Source organism: Toxoplasma gondii, chromosome VIII, assembly GCF_000006565.2.
Source record: "Toxoplasma gondii ME49 chromosome VIII, whole genome shotgun sequence".
Classification (NCBI taxonomy): Eukaryota; Apicomplexa; class Conoidasida; order Eucoccidiorida; family Sarcocystidae; genus Toxoplasma; species Toxoplasma gondii.
The window spans coordinates 447283-462193 of record NC_031476.1 but is presented as its reverse complement, the minus strand read 5'-3'; the positions used below and the strand labels follow the sequence as shown (position 1 = coordinate 462193).

At 55.9% G+C, this 14911-nt stretch overlaps 4 protein-coding genes across 4 annotated transcripts; 3 read left to right on the top strand and 1 right to left on the bottom strand.

Moving 5' to 3' along the window:
* Window positions 1-1071: 1071 nt before the first annotated feature.
* Window positions 1072-1947, top strand: TGME49_229910 (EF hand domain-containing protein; the record flags this gene model as incomplete). The annotated part of the gene is made up of 2 exons (XM_002367874.2): window positions 1072-1311; window positions 1606-1947. 2 exons carry the CDS (start codon window positions 1072-1074, stop codon window positions 1945-1947), a joined length of 582 nt encoding a protein of 193 aa, XP_002367915.1.
* A 998-nt stretch (window positions 1948-2945) lies between these two features.
* TGME49_229900 (hypothetical protein) lies at window positions 2946-8524 on the bottom strand (the record flags this gene model as incomplete). Its single annotated transcript, XM_018780239.1, has 9 exons — window positions 7077-8524; window positions 6539-6625; window positions 6205-6327; window positions 5713-5793; window positions 5293-5474; window positions 4489-4614; window positions 3997-4104; window positions 3670-3768; window positions 2946-3140 (listed from the first exon to the last, which is right to left on the bottom strand). Exons 1-9 carry the CDS (start codon window positions 8170-8172, stop codon window positions 2946-2948), a joined length of 2097 nt encoding a protein of 698 aa, XP_018636903.1. The 5' UTR covers window positions 8173-8524.
* Window positions 8525-8916: 392 nt separating this feature from the next.
* TGME49_229800 (hypothetical protein) lies at window positions 8917-9357 on the top strand (the record flags this gene model as incomplete). The annotated part of the gene is made up of 1 exon (XM_018780238.1): window positions 8917-9357. One exon carries the CDS (start codon window positions 8917-8919, stop codon window positions 9355-9357), a length of 441 nt encoding a protein of 146 aa, XP_018636904.1.
* Window positions 9358-9934: 577 nt separating this feature from the next.
* Window positions 9935-14498, top strand: TGME49_229790 (hypothetical protein; the record flags this gene model as incomplete). Its single annotated transcript, XM_018780237.1, has 3 exons — window positions 9935-12083; window positions 12776-12963; window positions 13265-14498. The coding sequence occupies 3 exons, from the start codon at window positions 9935-9937 to the stop codon at window positions 14198-14200; spliced, it is 3273 nt and encodes a 1090-aa protein (XP_018636905.1). The 3' UTR covers window positions 14201-14498.
* Between the last annotated feature and the right edge of the window lie 413 nt (window positions 14499-14911).

The following is a 14911-nucleotide window of genomic DNA, read 5'->3' as shown; positions in this document are numbered from 1 at the left end:
TGTGATGCGAGAAATACAAACACGTTGTGGTTACCTACATTTACGTGTATGTGGTCGTTCCCCTTAAAGTTTGCCCCGGAGACTTGCGGAGCTGCTGCGTCGTACGGGCTTTAAAATGCACGTTTTGTATGTAACGACGTTGGCTTGACGCCCTGGACAAAACATTACAGATATTAAACCGAATGAGAGTTTTCCGTCTACACTGAAACAATACCACATTCTAAGTGTGCTGACTGTGTCCGGCGGGATGCAAGGAACGTGTTCACGGATTTCCACATCTTCAAATGAACTTTGCATCTTCCCGAAACACATTACCACGCTGTAGTTTTTGTGGTCTTCCTCACACAAGCTGATCAGTTCTATTTGTTCTTTTCGTAGTCGTCGAGTGTGGGGGCCCTCACTTCTTTCGATTGCCGTCTTGCTTTCTTCGTCTGGGTTTCCCCCCTCCGGCGGAAAGCTGCTGTTGCGCTTTCTGCAATGATGCGGATCTTGCCAGCGTAAACTTCTCAACAAAGGATATGAGGAGAGTTTTTTCGCGATCACCTTGGACATATCAGGGGAAGTCAAACACGCTGGACAACTGCGGCCGCTCGTTCGACTTCAATCGCAGTATCGACGGCGCTAGCATGGTTTAGAGAACAATCAGTATCCATTTAAGTCTGGTCCGAGCACATCTTGCACCTCACCGGTGTGATTTGTATCCAGTCTCCTGTTGTAACTTGGGCGTCTTCGAGCCGCAGTCATCCTGAGTCTTTCAACACCGAAAACCTGTCTTGCCGCCTAAGGGCGTGTCCTTCGAACCCACACACAGTTTCCAGGTGTCACACGACACACAAACATTACTTTTGCTGATATCTTGTCGCGTTTGCAACACTCTTGCTGACACAGGTTCCGCAGCCTCCCGTGCAGCCCCTCCGGAGTTTCGCTGAAAATTTTCCATAGCACGAGCAATCCAGCAGCGCTCTCAAGAGAGGCATCGGCCACGCCTACGAAGCTGGTTTTGTGTCGTTTGCCGGAAGGCTACCGCTCCCTCTTCTTCGGTGGTTGGTGTTTTCAAAGATCCTCTGAAAAATGACAAGCCAACTGAGTGGGCTGTGCAGCGTGGGTTGCCCCGTACGAGCGCACAGCCAGGCAGCAGGTGCAGCCGGATCTTCTGGTTCTGCAGGTGCCGGCAGTGAGTTTGATCCTCAGAAGTACGAGAGACCCTCGATGAAACAAGAAGAAATCGCTGCGCTAAAGAGACTGTTCGACGCGTGCGACACGGAAGGCACAGGCCTGATTCTCCTTCGCGACCTAAAGCATCGAATGCACGTGAGAATGCCCAGGAGCTGTGCTGGACGTCACCATCCTCGGCAAGCGAAGCGAGGTCATGACACTCGAAACGCAGTCGCTGGATGGATTTTCTTACTCGGGTCTACTGTGTGTTCCGCCGGATTGTCATAGGCAGTGCTGTGCCTCCCACAAACACCATGAAGGCGAGCTGATTAAGCGCCCGTGAACATTCGACTACTGGTTGGGGATGCAAAGTGTTTTGGTTACCGCAACAAGCGCTGCTGCAGTAGCAACTGTTCGAAGAAGCGCGTGCGTGCTTTTCTGTGTTTCCAGAATGCAGGGTATGAGACGAGGGGTGACGTAATTGCGGAGATGCTCAGCCACCTAGATCGAGACGGTCGTACACGCCTCAATTTCCGACAATTTCTGGATTTGCTAACAACTGACGAGACACCCTACAAAACTCCCCAGGACATCGCTTGCACATTTACCCAGTTCGATCCAGAAGGCACTGGCTTTATCACACACAAGATGTTGACACGGACGGCGCGAGAGTTGAACATGACACCAAACCTCGACATTGGCGAGATTCTGGAACGAACAGACGCAGACAATGACGGCAAGATAAGCAGGGAGGAGTTTTTCCATGTCATGGATAAGCAAACGTTTCCGTAGAACACACCGACTTGGCGGTTTGGGCCAAACCAGCTGGAACCGTTAAAAGCGGCCGAAAGCCTACACCGTCTCTAGTGTTCCTCATCCATTGCCCATGTGCGTTTACACGACGCATCGAACATTACTGCCTACTTCTTTATGTTCGGTAGCGCGGCTACCGCCAGCCTCTCAATGCGTTCACCAACAAAAGGTTGGAAACGCTGCGACAAACCTTCCGTCCCAGGTTCAGCGTTACGGGGAAAAAGGAAAGAACCTCCACGCTCGAACATCCCTTCAATTCACTGCTTGTTCAAAGCCCGTTAACCACTGTCCAAAGAAAAACACACACTCCTGGTGACTAGACGTTCGGTTCAAGACTTCGTCGCCGAGTTCGTTCCTCGATCAACAAATCGATCTACGCTTCTTCTCACTTTCCCCTGCCGCCTCGAAGGGCAGTATCGTGAAAGAGCAGCGCGAACTGAAGAGGATGTGCTTTTGCCGACTCGGATTGCTCCCATCGAAAAGTGATGATGAGAGAATCAGAGCTCAACAGAATAGCAGTGGGGACATTCCAGTCGGAACACAGGCGGCAGAAACACACGTGCGCCTCATCTTCCTCATCAAATCGAGATGATTGGGTCGCATAGACGTATCCTCTGCACATGCCATTGCTGCCCCGACAGATGCCACATTGTGGAAAGCGCGCAGGCAGACCTGTTCCAGGTGCTCATCTTAGGTCAAACAGTATATTCGGTGGAGTTCCCCTAATGTTTTTCTGCTGAGATGTTTCAGCCGTCTTTCTTCGTGGAAACACGTTTGTCTACACCCTCCTTTCCGTTGTCTCGTTTTCCCTTAACACTCCTTTCCTGACTTTCGCTTTTTGCCTGCTCTTCCTGATTCATACAGCTCCTTTGCCGCCTCTCCCATCTCCCACTCAGCCGCCGCTCCTCCACTGTTCTGTGAACATTTCCTCTTCTTTCCAGCAGTCTATACCCCACCGTCGTTCTTCTTCCGCGTGTCTACAAGCGAGGCTGTGCCTTTTCAGCGATGTACGGCATTTTGTTCACTCCCACAAACTGCCCCTTCGAGTTCACGCGCATAGACGGGAAGCCGCGCCTGAGTCTGGGGGGGAAAAGCAAACCCGAAACACCTTGCCGATAGAAAGGCCGAGCAGGCAGCTGCCAGTCCGCAGGCTTTCCAGAGTGTCTGTACAGCTGAGAGCAACGCGCATATTCGCACAGTCCAGAAAGTCGACTTCTGTGAACCTCCAGAACAGCAGCCGAGAAAAACGCGCCAAGACGGAGAACACTACACCACGCAGCACCGCACGCCATGCCTAGACAGGCGAGAAACAGACAGAGCAGAACCTCTTACCAGAGTTCCAAGGAATGGAGGAACTGCCGGATGCAGCAACTGAGAAAATGCGCACGACGCACTGTGGGCTACTCGAGCCACCAGAGGATATTTTTGTAGAAAGGAAGAAGACGGATGAAACAACTTTCTTTTTACGAACGACACGAGCGTGAAGAGCACACATGTTGCGACGATGAACGCCACACAGATATGTCTCTAGGAAACCGAGTCACGCGCATGTATGCGCAGAATCCTGCATCTGAAGCATTCACCCGCGGCCGCCGACACACATTTCGCCGCCTGCCCACAGGCTACAACGAAGGCCTTTCTGCATCTGCTTCCTCGTCCTCTGTTTGACACGGAAAGCCAGCAGATGTTGACGAAACTCACCAGAAGAGGCGGGGGCTCGAGGACACGAGACGAACGCCAGAGGAACGGCCGAACATTGGAGAAATAGTGGGTCTTCTGTCGCCGAATGACGCCGTGGTGCTGTACGTACACCCGGAAAAGACAAGTGCGAAGGCAACACAGACGTCAGCAGAACGGGTCACACAGTTGCTGGCTGCGACACAGACACACAAGGATTCAAAAGACAGCAACAAAAGAAGCAGAAAAAGACATCTATCCCAATCACATAAAAACACACATATACATACATAGATGTGTATGTGAAGACGCGCAAAAGAAGAACGAGAGAGCATCCTTTTCGCAAATTACCTTTTTAAAGGAAAGGCGCGTGTGTTTGCGGCAGAACATCAACATTCCGTCGGTGACGTCCAACAGACGCCTCTGCTTCTGGCTCCAATACACAGGAGCCGGCACAACCTGTACATACACCGGACGACACTTTGAAGCGAGAGCCTTGTCACCAAGTCCCCTTAAAACACGGAGGTGAAACCTCCACCCACACATCATTTAAATACTCCACGCACAGATGCCCACCTACAGAAGAATGGGCAAATTAACATATATGTATATATATATATATATATATACATGCATATTTATTTGTACATGCGCAGGTACATGCATATCACTGTTTGGTCTTCGACAAATACGTGAAAATGCACATGCACCGTCGCATTCTCCTTGTGAAAAGCCGTGAGACCGTTTCCACCTTTTTCGCTTCACCCATTTGTTCCGGTACGAAAAACGAGACACGCTAGTCAAAAAAGAAGCCATTTTTATCTCGAGAAGAAGAGCCCAGACCTGGTGCTCTGGAAGCCATGCGCGCTTGGCTGCCTGCGCTGCTTCAGCCAGCAACGCTGCATTCGTCGCATCGCGATCAACGAAAGTGATTTTTCTCAGCGTGTAGTTCGGATCCACCGCGTCGACCTGGAAAAAAGAAGACCAAGAAACAGAAGAATGAGTAGCCGACACAGAGAAGAAGAGGAGAAAGAGACGAGAAAGAGAAGAGAGGAGGAAGAGAATAACAGTCTCAGCCTCTCCGTGGAGAAGAAAGAGAACCGACACAGAATGAACCTGGACGAAATCGCTTCAGCAGCTGAACGGGTGTACATACAGCACGGCGCTCCAGCTTCGACCGCGAAAGATAATCCGATACGCTGTGTACAGCAGCACCTGGTGACAACAAACCATTTGAGTCTAATCGACACACGGGTCGACGACGAAACGACGACGGTGGGGGAAAAAACATGAAAGACAAAAAACAAGAGAAAAGACGCAGTCAAAATTAACAAAGACATACACAAGTTTATTTCTCTAAACGCCCATTCATCCAAAATGCAAATATGCCTTTGTACGCCTTTGTATATCTACACCGATACACAGATAGAAACATACACATATGAAATTTATATACATATATATACATATATATATGCATGCCTCTATTTATATTGTACATGCATATGTGCCTGTGTGGATATCTACCGAAGTGCTTATATGTAGATCTATATTTATCTCTCTACAAACATGCGCCGGTTTAAGGCAGAAGGCACCCTGGGGTTTTGCAGGATGACTTCACTGTTCCCAGGATTCTTTGCGTTGTACCTGAAGGAGTTGTTCGACTGCAGACTCGACGAGAATTTCGGCGGCGCCTCTCGGTTCGTAGCCGTAGAGTCCAATGCCGACAAAGGGGAGAAGTAGAGACCCTGGACCTTGTCGATTCAAATCATCGAGGGCGCGCCTCATTGTGAAGCGCAGGCGCCGTGCGGCCTCAGTGCTGTTTCCCTCTGAGAAAAGAAAAGGAGACAAGTCTCTCGATACATCTTCGACGTCGAAGGCGCTGGAGTAATACCCTTGGCTTTCGGTGGAAATTCGCACTAGTTAGTGGGCGAGCCGGAGAAGGGAGAGTTGCGAGGCCGAGGAAGCTGCAACAGATTTGACTTGCAGAGTAGAGAAGGCACAAGAGAGCGCAGAAGGAAAAACAGAGGAGAGGAGGGACGCCTGGATCCACGAAGAACGACGTACGCCAGTAGTAGGGAGTGACGAGGAACGCGAGCAGGCTGACGCGAGGACAGACTCCGAAGGTTGGGGTGAGCAGCAGGTCTCCTGCAAAAAGACACCGGAAAAAACTGGGAGAAAGCGACGCCTGACTGTACCGCTTTTTCTTGCTCACCGAAGAGACCCGCGACCCCACATGCAGCAGAAGATGCACTCCGTGGAAAGAAAAGCAAACGGAGAGAGAAGAAGCGGAGGACAAAAGGTGAACAAGAGGGGAGACAGCCCCAGAGCAGAAGGACCAGATCGAGGACAAGAGAGGAAGCAAGGAAGGAGAGAGAGGCGGAAGCAAGCGAAAGCGAGAGACGCCAGCAAAAAAGCAGCGGAGTGCCGGAGACCTGCAAAGAAGCGATAAGAGAAGAGGGAGCGAGAGAAGAGAGAATCACGCGTGTGAGCGTAAGAGGAAGAAAACAGCAAAGAGAGGCAAACTGACAGAGACGGGAGACAAAACGGCGACCTTACCTGGGTCGAGTCCGCCTTCAGAAGCCGATTCATGCGCTACGCGTCTAGAAAGGAAGCCCAAGCCACTGCCTTCTCTTTGCGCGCCTTCTTCTCTTCCTGCCTGACCAGACAACAGGTCCCGCGCTGAGAGGAAGGCGCAACAGAGACGCTCCACTCCGGACATGAAAGAAGAGAACGACGCAGCTGACACGAACTCAGGACGCACAGGAGAAGACATCTGAAGAAGACGAACAGCAAGAGAGAAGGGGAAAGAAGGAAGAGCGAGAGAAAAACGGAGAGAACGAAGAATGTGAGGGGAGACAAGGTGAGGAAGACGTTGTGTCAAGACACGTACCCACTTCCCTCTGTTGAAGTTTGCGTTTGACTTCGACGAATGCCGCCTTCTGGAGGGCAGGACCTCCGCGTTCAAGGACCTCAAGGCCTGCAGAGACCACAGCACGCAAAACGCGTTTTGCTTCATCTGAGGCTTCCGAGCACATTCGCTCGCTTGAGTTTTTCGCCGTTCTCCCTCGACGTCTTCTCGTTCCTCCCGCCTTTTCTCTTTCTCGCGCTTCGTGCATGCGTTTCTTCTGTCTTTCTTCGTTCTCCATCGTCGGCCCTTCGCCTGCCTCCTCGGACTCGAGCCCCCATTGTGCGCGGCTCCCCGCGCCTTTCCTCCCCCTGCGCTCCACTGTCTCTGCATGCGAAGGCTTTCGAGGAATCGCGGACAGTCCGTTCTGCGTTCTCTCGCGCATGCACCTGTCGCCAAGACACCCGACGCATAGATGGGGGGCGCAGAAGTTGAGCGCTCGAGCCTTCGAGGAAATGCAGGGCGCGCCCGGACGCGACCCGCAGAGCGAAAGTCTCCTCGCTCTGCTTGTCGACCTGCTCACCGAAGCCTCTGTAGGGAAGGAAATTCGGCGGAACAGGGACGAGCATGGCGTCTGCGGCGAGAACGTTTCCTTCCTGTTTCTCTTGCCCCGGCCTGCCTGCGCTTTCCTCTTCTGCCCTGCGCTGTAGCGCTTCGCGGTCGGAGCCGGAGAGAAGGTCTCCGTGGACGACGTTGATTTCTCCGAATCCAGGGAGCTCGATTTGCTGCAAGAGGCCCCCGTACTGCGGTCCTTCGGCCGAAAGAAGGAGAGGCGCAGCGTCCGCCGCCTCGTCGCCTCGAGAGAGACCGAGTTCTCGCTCTAGCGCCCGCGCAGCCTCTCCGGCCGTCGCCGTGTCAGGCTGGTGTGAAAGCGGAAAGAAGAAGTCCCGCTTGATCCATTCCTCTGCAGACCGCACTAGCACACTCGGCTCGGGTGTCTGTGCAGCTGCCTGCTCGGCGAAGGCCGCGGCTTTCGCGGCTGCGGCGGACGCAGGCGAGCTTGGAGAAGGCGACGGAGGCAGCGGGAACGGCGAGGGCGTCGGCGGCCGCTCGAGCTGGCGCAGATACTCGATGTGACCTCGAGAGGCGCGCTCCTGGTGCAGGCGCAGCTTCCGCGAGAGGTGAGAGGAGGAGAAGTTGCGCGAGCCCAGCGGACTGGCGAGAGCAGAGGCCGCAGAGGAGGCGAGAGAGAAGGGTGAGGACAGGGAACTCGAGCAGACGAAACTTGAAGAGAGGACAGCGGAAGGGGAGACTGGACCGTTTGTTCGAGAGAAGGTCGAGGGGCGGGCAGGGACAAAAACGAAAGAGCGCGAGTGAGGAACAGAGAAAGACGCTTCTGAGAACGGAGACATGGAAGAAGACGAGAAGCGCGAGACGGAGCCCGAGAGAGGTCCAGAGGAGAGAGACACGGGGGCGACAGCTGAAGGAGGAGACGCGACGGGAGAGGAGACCGAGGAAAGCGAGAAGGAAGCAAGTAGGGAAGAAGAGCAACAACGAGGGCGCGCGTTGCGACGTTTGGACTGGCGAGAGATGAGCGGGAGGTGAGGCGAGTGGAGCAGAGACTCTGCAGCCACCCTCCTGGCCCTTCTGCCTAGCGGTGCGGTTCCCGAGTTGAGCATTCTGTCAAGGGTGCCGATTCACTGAAAAATCATCTCTGCGCGTTCACTGCGAAAAAGAAACGTGAGCTCCTCTGGAAACTGACAGAGAGAGCGGTCCAGATGAAAAGGCGAGCGCCTGCCTCGAAAGTGTGAGACAGACAGAAAAGCAGGTGAAGGGGAGGCAAGGAGAAGCGGAAGAAAGAAGGAAACTTGAACTTGTGCGAAAGGACTTGCAAAAAGAGACAAAGGGTGACACACTGCGTCGGACGCTGTCTCGTTTGACAGCCCCCTTCGACATGTTTCCGCTCAAAGCGTTTTCGAGGACGGAAAACAAGAAGGTGGAGAGAACCTTTCAACGCGATGAATGCGAAATGGAGGCGCGGCAAAGAGAGTCTGGTCACGCGGCGAGAGTCGCTCCGCGCAAAATATCACATCTCTCCACAGAACATGCGCGATTTTCATGCGATCAAGCCCGCCAGCGCGAGGCAGGAGGGCACAAAGACTCGCGGGTGTTGTGTGCGTCCACCGCGAAAATGTATGTGGAAACGATCCCTCTCGACAACTTTCGACGTTCCTGAAGTTTCCGGCGGCTGCGTTTCTGCAGTTTGTCTTCCAGTGTGCCAGCTGTGTCGTTGTCAAGCTCTCTGCTTTTTCCTCGCGGCCGCTCGTGCCGCAAAAGCGAGCGGAAACACTTGTCTTTTCCCGCGCGTGCATCTGGCGCCTACCCTCTCTCCGTCCATAAGCCGACGCCCTCCCTCTCTGCCAATGAGAACGTCCAGCCGTTCTCAGTGTTTGTCCTGTCTCTGCGAAAAAGATTTGCCCGAAGGCGCGCCGAACGTCGTTGCCTCCGCTCGAGTCGCTTGTCAGACGCAGCGCGAACGCGAGAACGAGGGACGCTCCGAGCTTTGTATCAGGGGGCCATCGCGGAGTTCCGCGGCTCTTTTCGCCAGCGCAGGCTCGAACTTCTGTTCCTCGTCACCTCGCGTTGTTTCAAGGAACCGCGACATTCTGCTGCCTCGTCCCGGCTCGATTCTTCGCCCCGGCTTTCTCGTTCCGTCTTTCTCCGCTCTTTTTCTCTCGAAGAGTCCTCCGGGCGAGGGCCGCGAAGCCCCTCCACTTTGCTGCCGCAAAGATTTCTCCGTTCGACGAAATGCCACTCTTCGCATCACGAGGCGCTCCCATGCCGCAGGTCGTCTTTTCGACTAAGATTCCTCTCGTTGTCTCCAGCATCTCCAGCGGAGGTGGACGCGCTTCTCGGTGGCGACAACAAGGAGCGCCCTCAGAAGCCACAGAGATTCGCTCGCGCTTTCTCTTGGCTGCTCCCTTCGTTCTGCTCCCGCGTCCCACGCTGTAGATACACTCCCAAAAAGGAGCGATAGGCTCTCGGATTCACCTTGTACACTTTGGAGATTTTTCCAAGTTGGACACACGCATGCGCGCGTCGATGCTTTGGTTTTAACTCAGCTCGACGAAACGGCGGCTTTCTCGAAGCCACCCTCTGTCACCTTCGAGGCCCCTGAGGACTCGGCTTTGCGTCCTCACTCGCCTTCTCCGCTCTTTCGACAGAGCGCCGCTCCTGCTGCTGCGCGCCGTCTCGACACCGTCCTTGTTTTTCTCTCTCCACTTTTCTGGACTCCGCGCTCGGCTCTTTCCGTGCGTCTCTCGCCAGACGCTTTCGTCTTCGGCCTCCTGAAAGACCGCGACCCTCTCCAGCTTGCGGGAGCTCCGCCGATGCCGCCAGTCCTTCCGAAGCTTCCGAAGCGGACCTCGTCTTGTTCTCTCGATGCAGCGAGACGAGCAGCCCAATCCCTCTGGGGCAGGCGCAGAGGTCGGGGCGTGGACGCTGGACGACCGGGCAGCGCGAAAGACGACAGCAGCCAAGGATTTCGCTGCGCCGCAAGCCGCAGCGCCTTCCCCCGCGCCTGACTCTGCGGAGACGGGGGCAGGGGGGCTCCTGGGCGCCGCAGAGAAAGAGAACGCTGGCGAATCGAGCGGCCTCAGAGGGCGAGAAGCGACGAGCCGTTCTGAGTGCCGCGGTCTCGGCAACGTCGACCAAGAGAGAGCGCAAAAACCAGAAGGCAAGAGCCCTCCGCTGGTGGCGGTCACACGTCCTGTTGCGCTGGAAGAGACACCGGCGCATGCCTCCGGAGCCGCTAAATCTGCGGCGGTGCCGGGGAGAGTCTCCGGAGACAGTCTGGCGAAGCCCACCGCAGGCTTGCAAGACTCCAGCGGACGCATGGAACTTCCAGGTGCGTCAGAGGGGGGCGAGGCCTCTCAGCCTGAAGCCTCCATTCCTCCGGCGCCGGAGAGAGCTTCCCAGCCCTGGAGATCTGGAGCGTCACCTTCAGGAAGATCTGGAGCGTCACCTTCAGGAGGCTCCTCTGCTTCCGACACAGGACCGGGTCACCTCGCGGAGAGGCTGGCGTCGGCTGCAGGCGCGAGGACCCCCAGTCGAGCAGGAGGCTCTGTCTCTTCCTCGGCACATCCGTCTTCTCTCTCTTCTCTTCCTTCGTTTGTTTTTTCTCTGCATTCGCACCTGCCGCCCGCCCACTTGCTTCAGCCGACGCGGTGCCACTCTGCTCTTCTTCCTCTCAGTCTGCTAAACTCCATCTCGGTCCAGTCTTCTCTCCGTCCTCCCTCGTACACAGCTCCGGAGCGCAGATCTACAGTCCCCCCCACTGTGCCGACTGTGTCGTCTCCCCTCTCCGCCTCAGCGTCGACTTCTTCTTCGCTGCTGCCGTCGGGTCCGCCTTCTGTGGCGCCTCCGTTGAACTGCGCCTCTGCCGCGTTTCCTCTTTTGTATCCTCACTTGTCCGCCGCTCGGCGTCTTCCTGCGTCTCAGCATCTTTTGCACACCCGCTCTGCCGCATCCGACTTCTCCGCCGCCTCCAAGCATCTCCCTTCTGTCTCCGCGGACCCTGCGAAGGCCCAACGTGCCTCGTCTCTCGACCGTCCGATTTCCGAAGCCAAGCCTGCATCGACGCCTGCATCCAAGCCTGCATCGACGCCTTCCTCTCCTCGCGCTTCTCTCTCCTCGGCTGCGGCATGGTACGCGACGCGGTATGGGCCAGGGGGGGGTGTGTGTGGAAACGTCTGCGCGTACGAGAGAGACTACGCAGCGGTGTTGACGGCGCTGAGAAGTCTCGAAACTCACTACGCAGAGAAGAGGAAGCGAGTTCGCGACAGCGTTCTCCAGGACAAGAAGGAGGTCGTGAAGGATACGACGCACATGGTGCAGCCGTTCTCCGTTGTCAAGACAGTCAAGGTCGTCCGGAGACGCTTGCGCCGTTTTCCAGCCGCGTCGCGTATTGCGCTACACCCCCTGCAGGACGGAGAGAAGGGCAGCAAGGTCTCTGCTGCGGGAGGAGAACAGGGAGCAGGAGTTTCTCAACACACGGTCGAAGACGAGTGGGGGAAACAAGTTACCGCGGCGAACGGAACTCTGCAGAAGTTGCGTTCGGGCCGCGCTGCTGAACAAGAGCTCTCAGAGGAAGGGAACGGCGAAGGAAAGGAAGCGAACAGAGAGAGAGACTCGAGAGACGATGGGTCAGCTCGAGAAGCGAGTAAAGGCCCCAGGGGACTGAAAGAAGACGGAGAGAAGCCACAGTTTTTTCCGCGAGAAGGACGTCGCGTGGACAACACTGGCGGAGAGGAGTCTGGTGTTGGAGAGACCGTCTCCCTTTTGAGAGGCGAAGGCGAACAAGACGCAGGAGAAAGTGTGAAGAGACAGTTGAACAGCGGAGAAGATGGGCCAGCGACGAAGCGGAGGCGAGAGACAGGAGAAGGAACCGAGAGCGAGGAGAGAATCATAGTCGACGAAGAAGTCTCAATTGTAAAGCTGCACAGCATCAAGGAGGTCGTTGCCCATCTCCTCCCGTATCACACGTACTTCATCCCAGATATACAAGCTCTCGCCTCGCCTTTTGAGGAAGGTATGCTCACAGCTAGCGTCTGCGCTCAAGCGTGTTTCTCTCCGTCCAAGCAACCTCAAGCAAGCTACCTCTCTGTCAACATCGATCTCTATCTCTCTATCTCTATGTCTATGTATCTGCATCTCTCTCTCTCTGTCTGTGTCGAAGTCTATGGATCTCCATTGCTGTCTCTTTCTATTTATATTGGAGGCCTTTTTCTTCGCAGAAAGTCAGTCGATTTGGAGAAAGGTTCTCGGATGCACTGGGTCTCCTCCTGTCCATTCTGCATTATCAAAGTTGCTTTTCCCGGTACCCTGCACCTCGATGCGCATGTTGCCAACTATTTTCTGTGTTCGACACATGCACATATCTGATCTTGAAGAACGAGTTCAGACGCGCAACGCGAGAAACTGAACCTCGACTCCGATCGGGACACCGTGAGAGACTTTTTTATTTCACGGCTTGCCCCCACAACGGCCCTTTCGCGGTTCGTCTGTTCTCTTGAAATGAGAGTTCTTGCCCTTCTTCCTCGCAGCCAGGCTTGCTCTTTTTCTTTGAAAGTGCGACGTCTTGCAAGAAAAACCTCTCCCCCACAACCCCTCGTGTCTTCTTCGAGAGATCTTGGCCGAGATTGTTCGCCGCACGACAGCGCCTGTCCGTCTGCACAGTTTATGCGTGAGGTCATTCACTTTGTATCTCTGTACTTTTCCCAGCGCGAGAGGAAGTGGAACGTCGCCGCGCCCGACTCGCGGAGCTCCGCGGGAGCGTTCGAGACTTCGCGTCCTGGGTGCGGAACCCTGTAGCCGCCGTGCCTTTGGAGAAGTCGACAGAAAAGGGAGAGGATGTTCACACCTCGAAAGACTCGCGGTGTTTCCACGGAGGCAGAGAAACCGAGCTGATGGTACGGCGAGAGCACACTGCGTTCACTCAGACTTGTCGATCTCTTTCAGGTTCCCTCGCGTTTTCCCCGCATCTCCTTCCACCTCTCGCTGTGTTCACACCTGTAGTTCTGTGTCCACCTCTCTTCCGATCTTTGGTACAGCGTCTCTGTCTCTCGTTCTTCCTCTCTCTTTCTGTTGAGCCTTTCGGCGACTGCGCCCCTGTCGATGGAATCGTTGTGGGTCTGCGCTCCTTGCCTCTCTTCTTCCATGCGCTGTGCGCCGCCGTCAGTTCTTCGTGTTTTTTTCTGCTTTTCTTTGCAGGCTTATCTGTCCCTTCGCTCCGCAGTGGACGCAGTGTCTCTTTCGATTCGGGCAACGAAAGTGGCGATCCAGAACGCCGGTTCGGCGCCGGCGGCGCGCCCCGCTCCTCTGGCCCAGCCGCCGGCTTCGACCGCGAGCGGACCTTCGCCGGGCGGGCCCAACGCGGTCGCCGCGACCACGTTGGGCCCGCCCGTCAGGGCCCCCTCGGGCCCGTTGGGCGCGCCTTCGTCTCCGCGTTCGTGTCTGACTTCTGGGGACGACTTGTCTGAAGACAGGTCCGATCTGGAAGCGCGGACGCGCGGCCGCTCCTCGACTGTCTCTTCGTCTCTGGGCCCAACTAGCCGCACCTCGTCTGTGGCGCGCTCGGCGCTGGGCCTCTCTTTTCAGGCGCAGGAGCGCGGCAGGCGCGGCGAGGCGCCAGCCGGCCCATACGCCTTCCCCGCGGCCTTCGCCGGCCCTGCGCCGGCCGCGCCCAGAGACAGACCCGCGGGCGGGCGCGTGCGGCTAGCTGTTTCCGCAACGGCAGCGGCGGCGCTGGAGAGACAGTCGGGTGCGTACGGCTCGGCGGCCGAGGCCACCGTCGACTGGGCGCGCGAAGGGAAGAAGGAGAAGGCGCGGAAGGAGCGTCGAGGCCAGTCCGACGCCGGCTCGCGAGGCGGTCGCAGAGAGGAGGAAACAGCGAGAGGAGGCTATGGCGACGCCTACGGGCGACACGGGCCCCCTCACGCGCCAGCGTTTGGAGGACCTGCGCCACACTTCCCCGCGAGCGAGGGAGAGATGCGACAAGCGTCCTTCCCGCCATCCCAGCTGCATGCGCAGACGCATGCGACTCTCGGGTGCCCGGACTCGCTCTACCAGCGAGAAGACAGAGAAGCGGGCACCGGCCGCATCAGACTCAACATTGGAAACGCGGACCTGCTTTCGCGACGGGGGTAGCGCATCGGACCAGGGAGCCGCGCTGGTAAGAAGCGGCCTGGAGCCGCGAAGGGAAGAGCAGAAGGGCAAGGGTGTTGAAAAGAGACGACACTGCAAGAGCTGGAGCGGAAGAAGTGAAGACGAGGAACTGGCGAGAAACAGACACTGAGACAGGGGACGAGACAGTGGAGGCAGGAAGAAGAAGCGAGAGTCAACAGAGAGGACGCAAGAGAAGATGATTGGGGCCAGACAAGCGAAGAGGACGCGGAACACGACGGTTCCAAGGACAAGAGGAAACGGAGAAACCTCGAAGGCCCAGCGGAAACGTAAAAGAACGGATGAACGAGGTGGAGAGAGAAGAGAGACGCGAGGGTCGCAAGATGAAGAACAAGCCTACTGTTGAGGCTGCACTTTTTTTTCACAGGTTTGGTGGAAGGTGCTCAGATGCGGTGGTATGCGTGTTTTTTTTTTCGTTTCTCGTTTCCTCTCCACGAACTTCTGGCTCTCTATCGAACGTTAAATTTCTGCCGGCAAAGAGCAAGTCTCTGAGACTCGCTCCTTGCCCTCAGCCTCGCAGGAGGCAACGGCTGCATGTCGCTTAGCTACAACGTTTCTCAGAAGAGTCCCCTTGAATGTGGGCATCGAGAAACAGTTACGATTGAAATCACGATACAAGGCTTAAGATCTGGGCCTAAGACCTCTCATTGGTGAGGCGCCTAGATGGAGAACTCA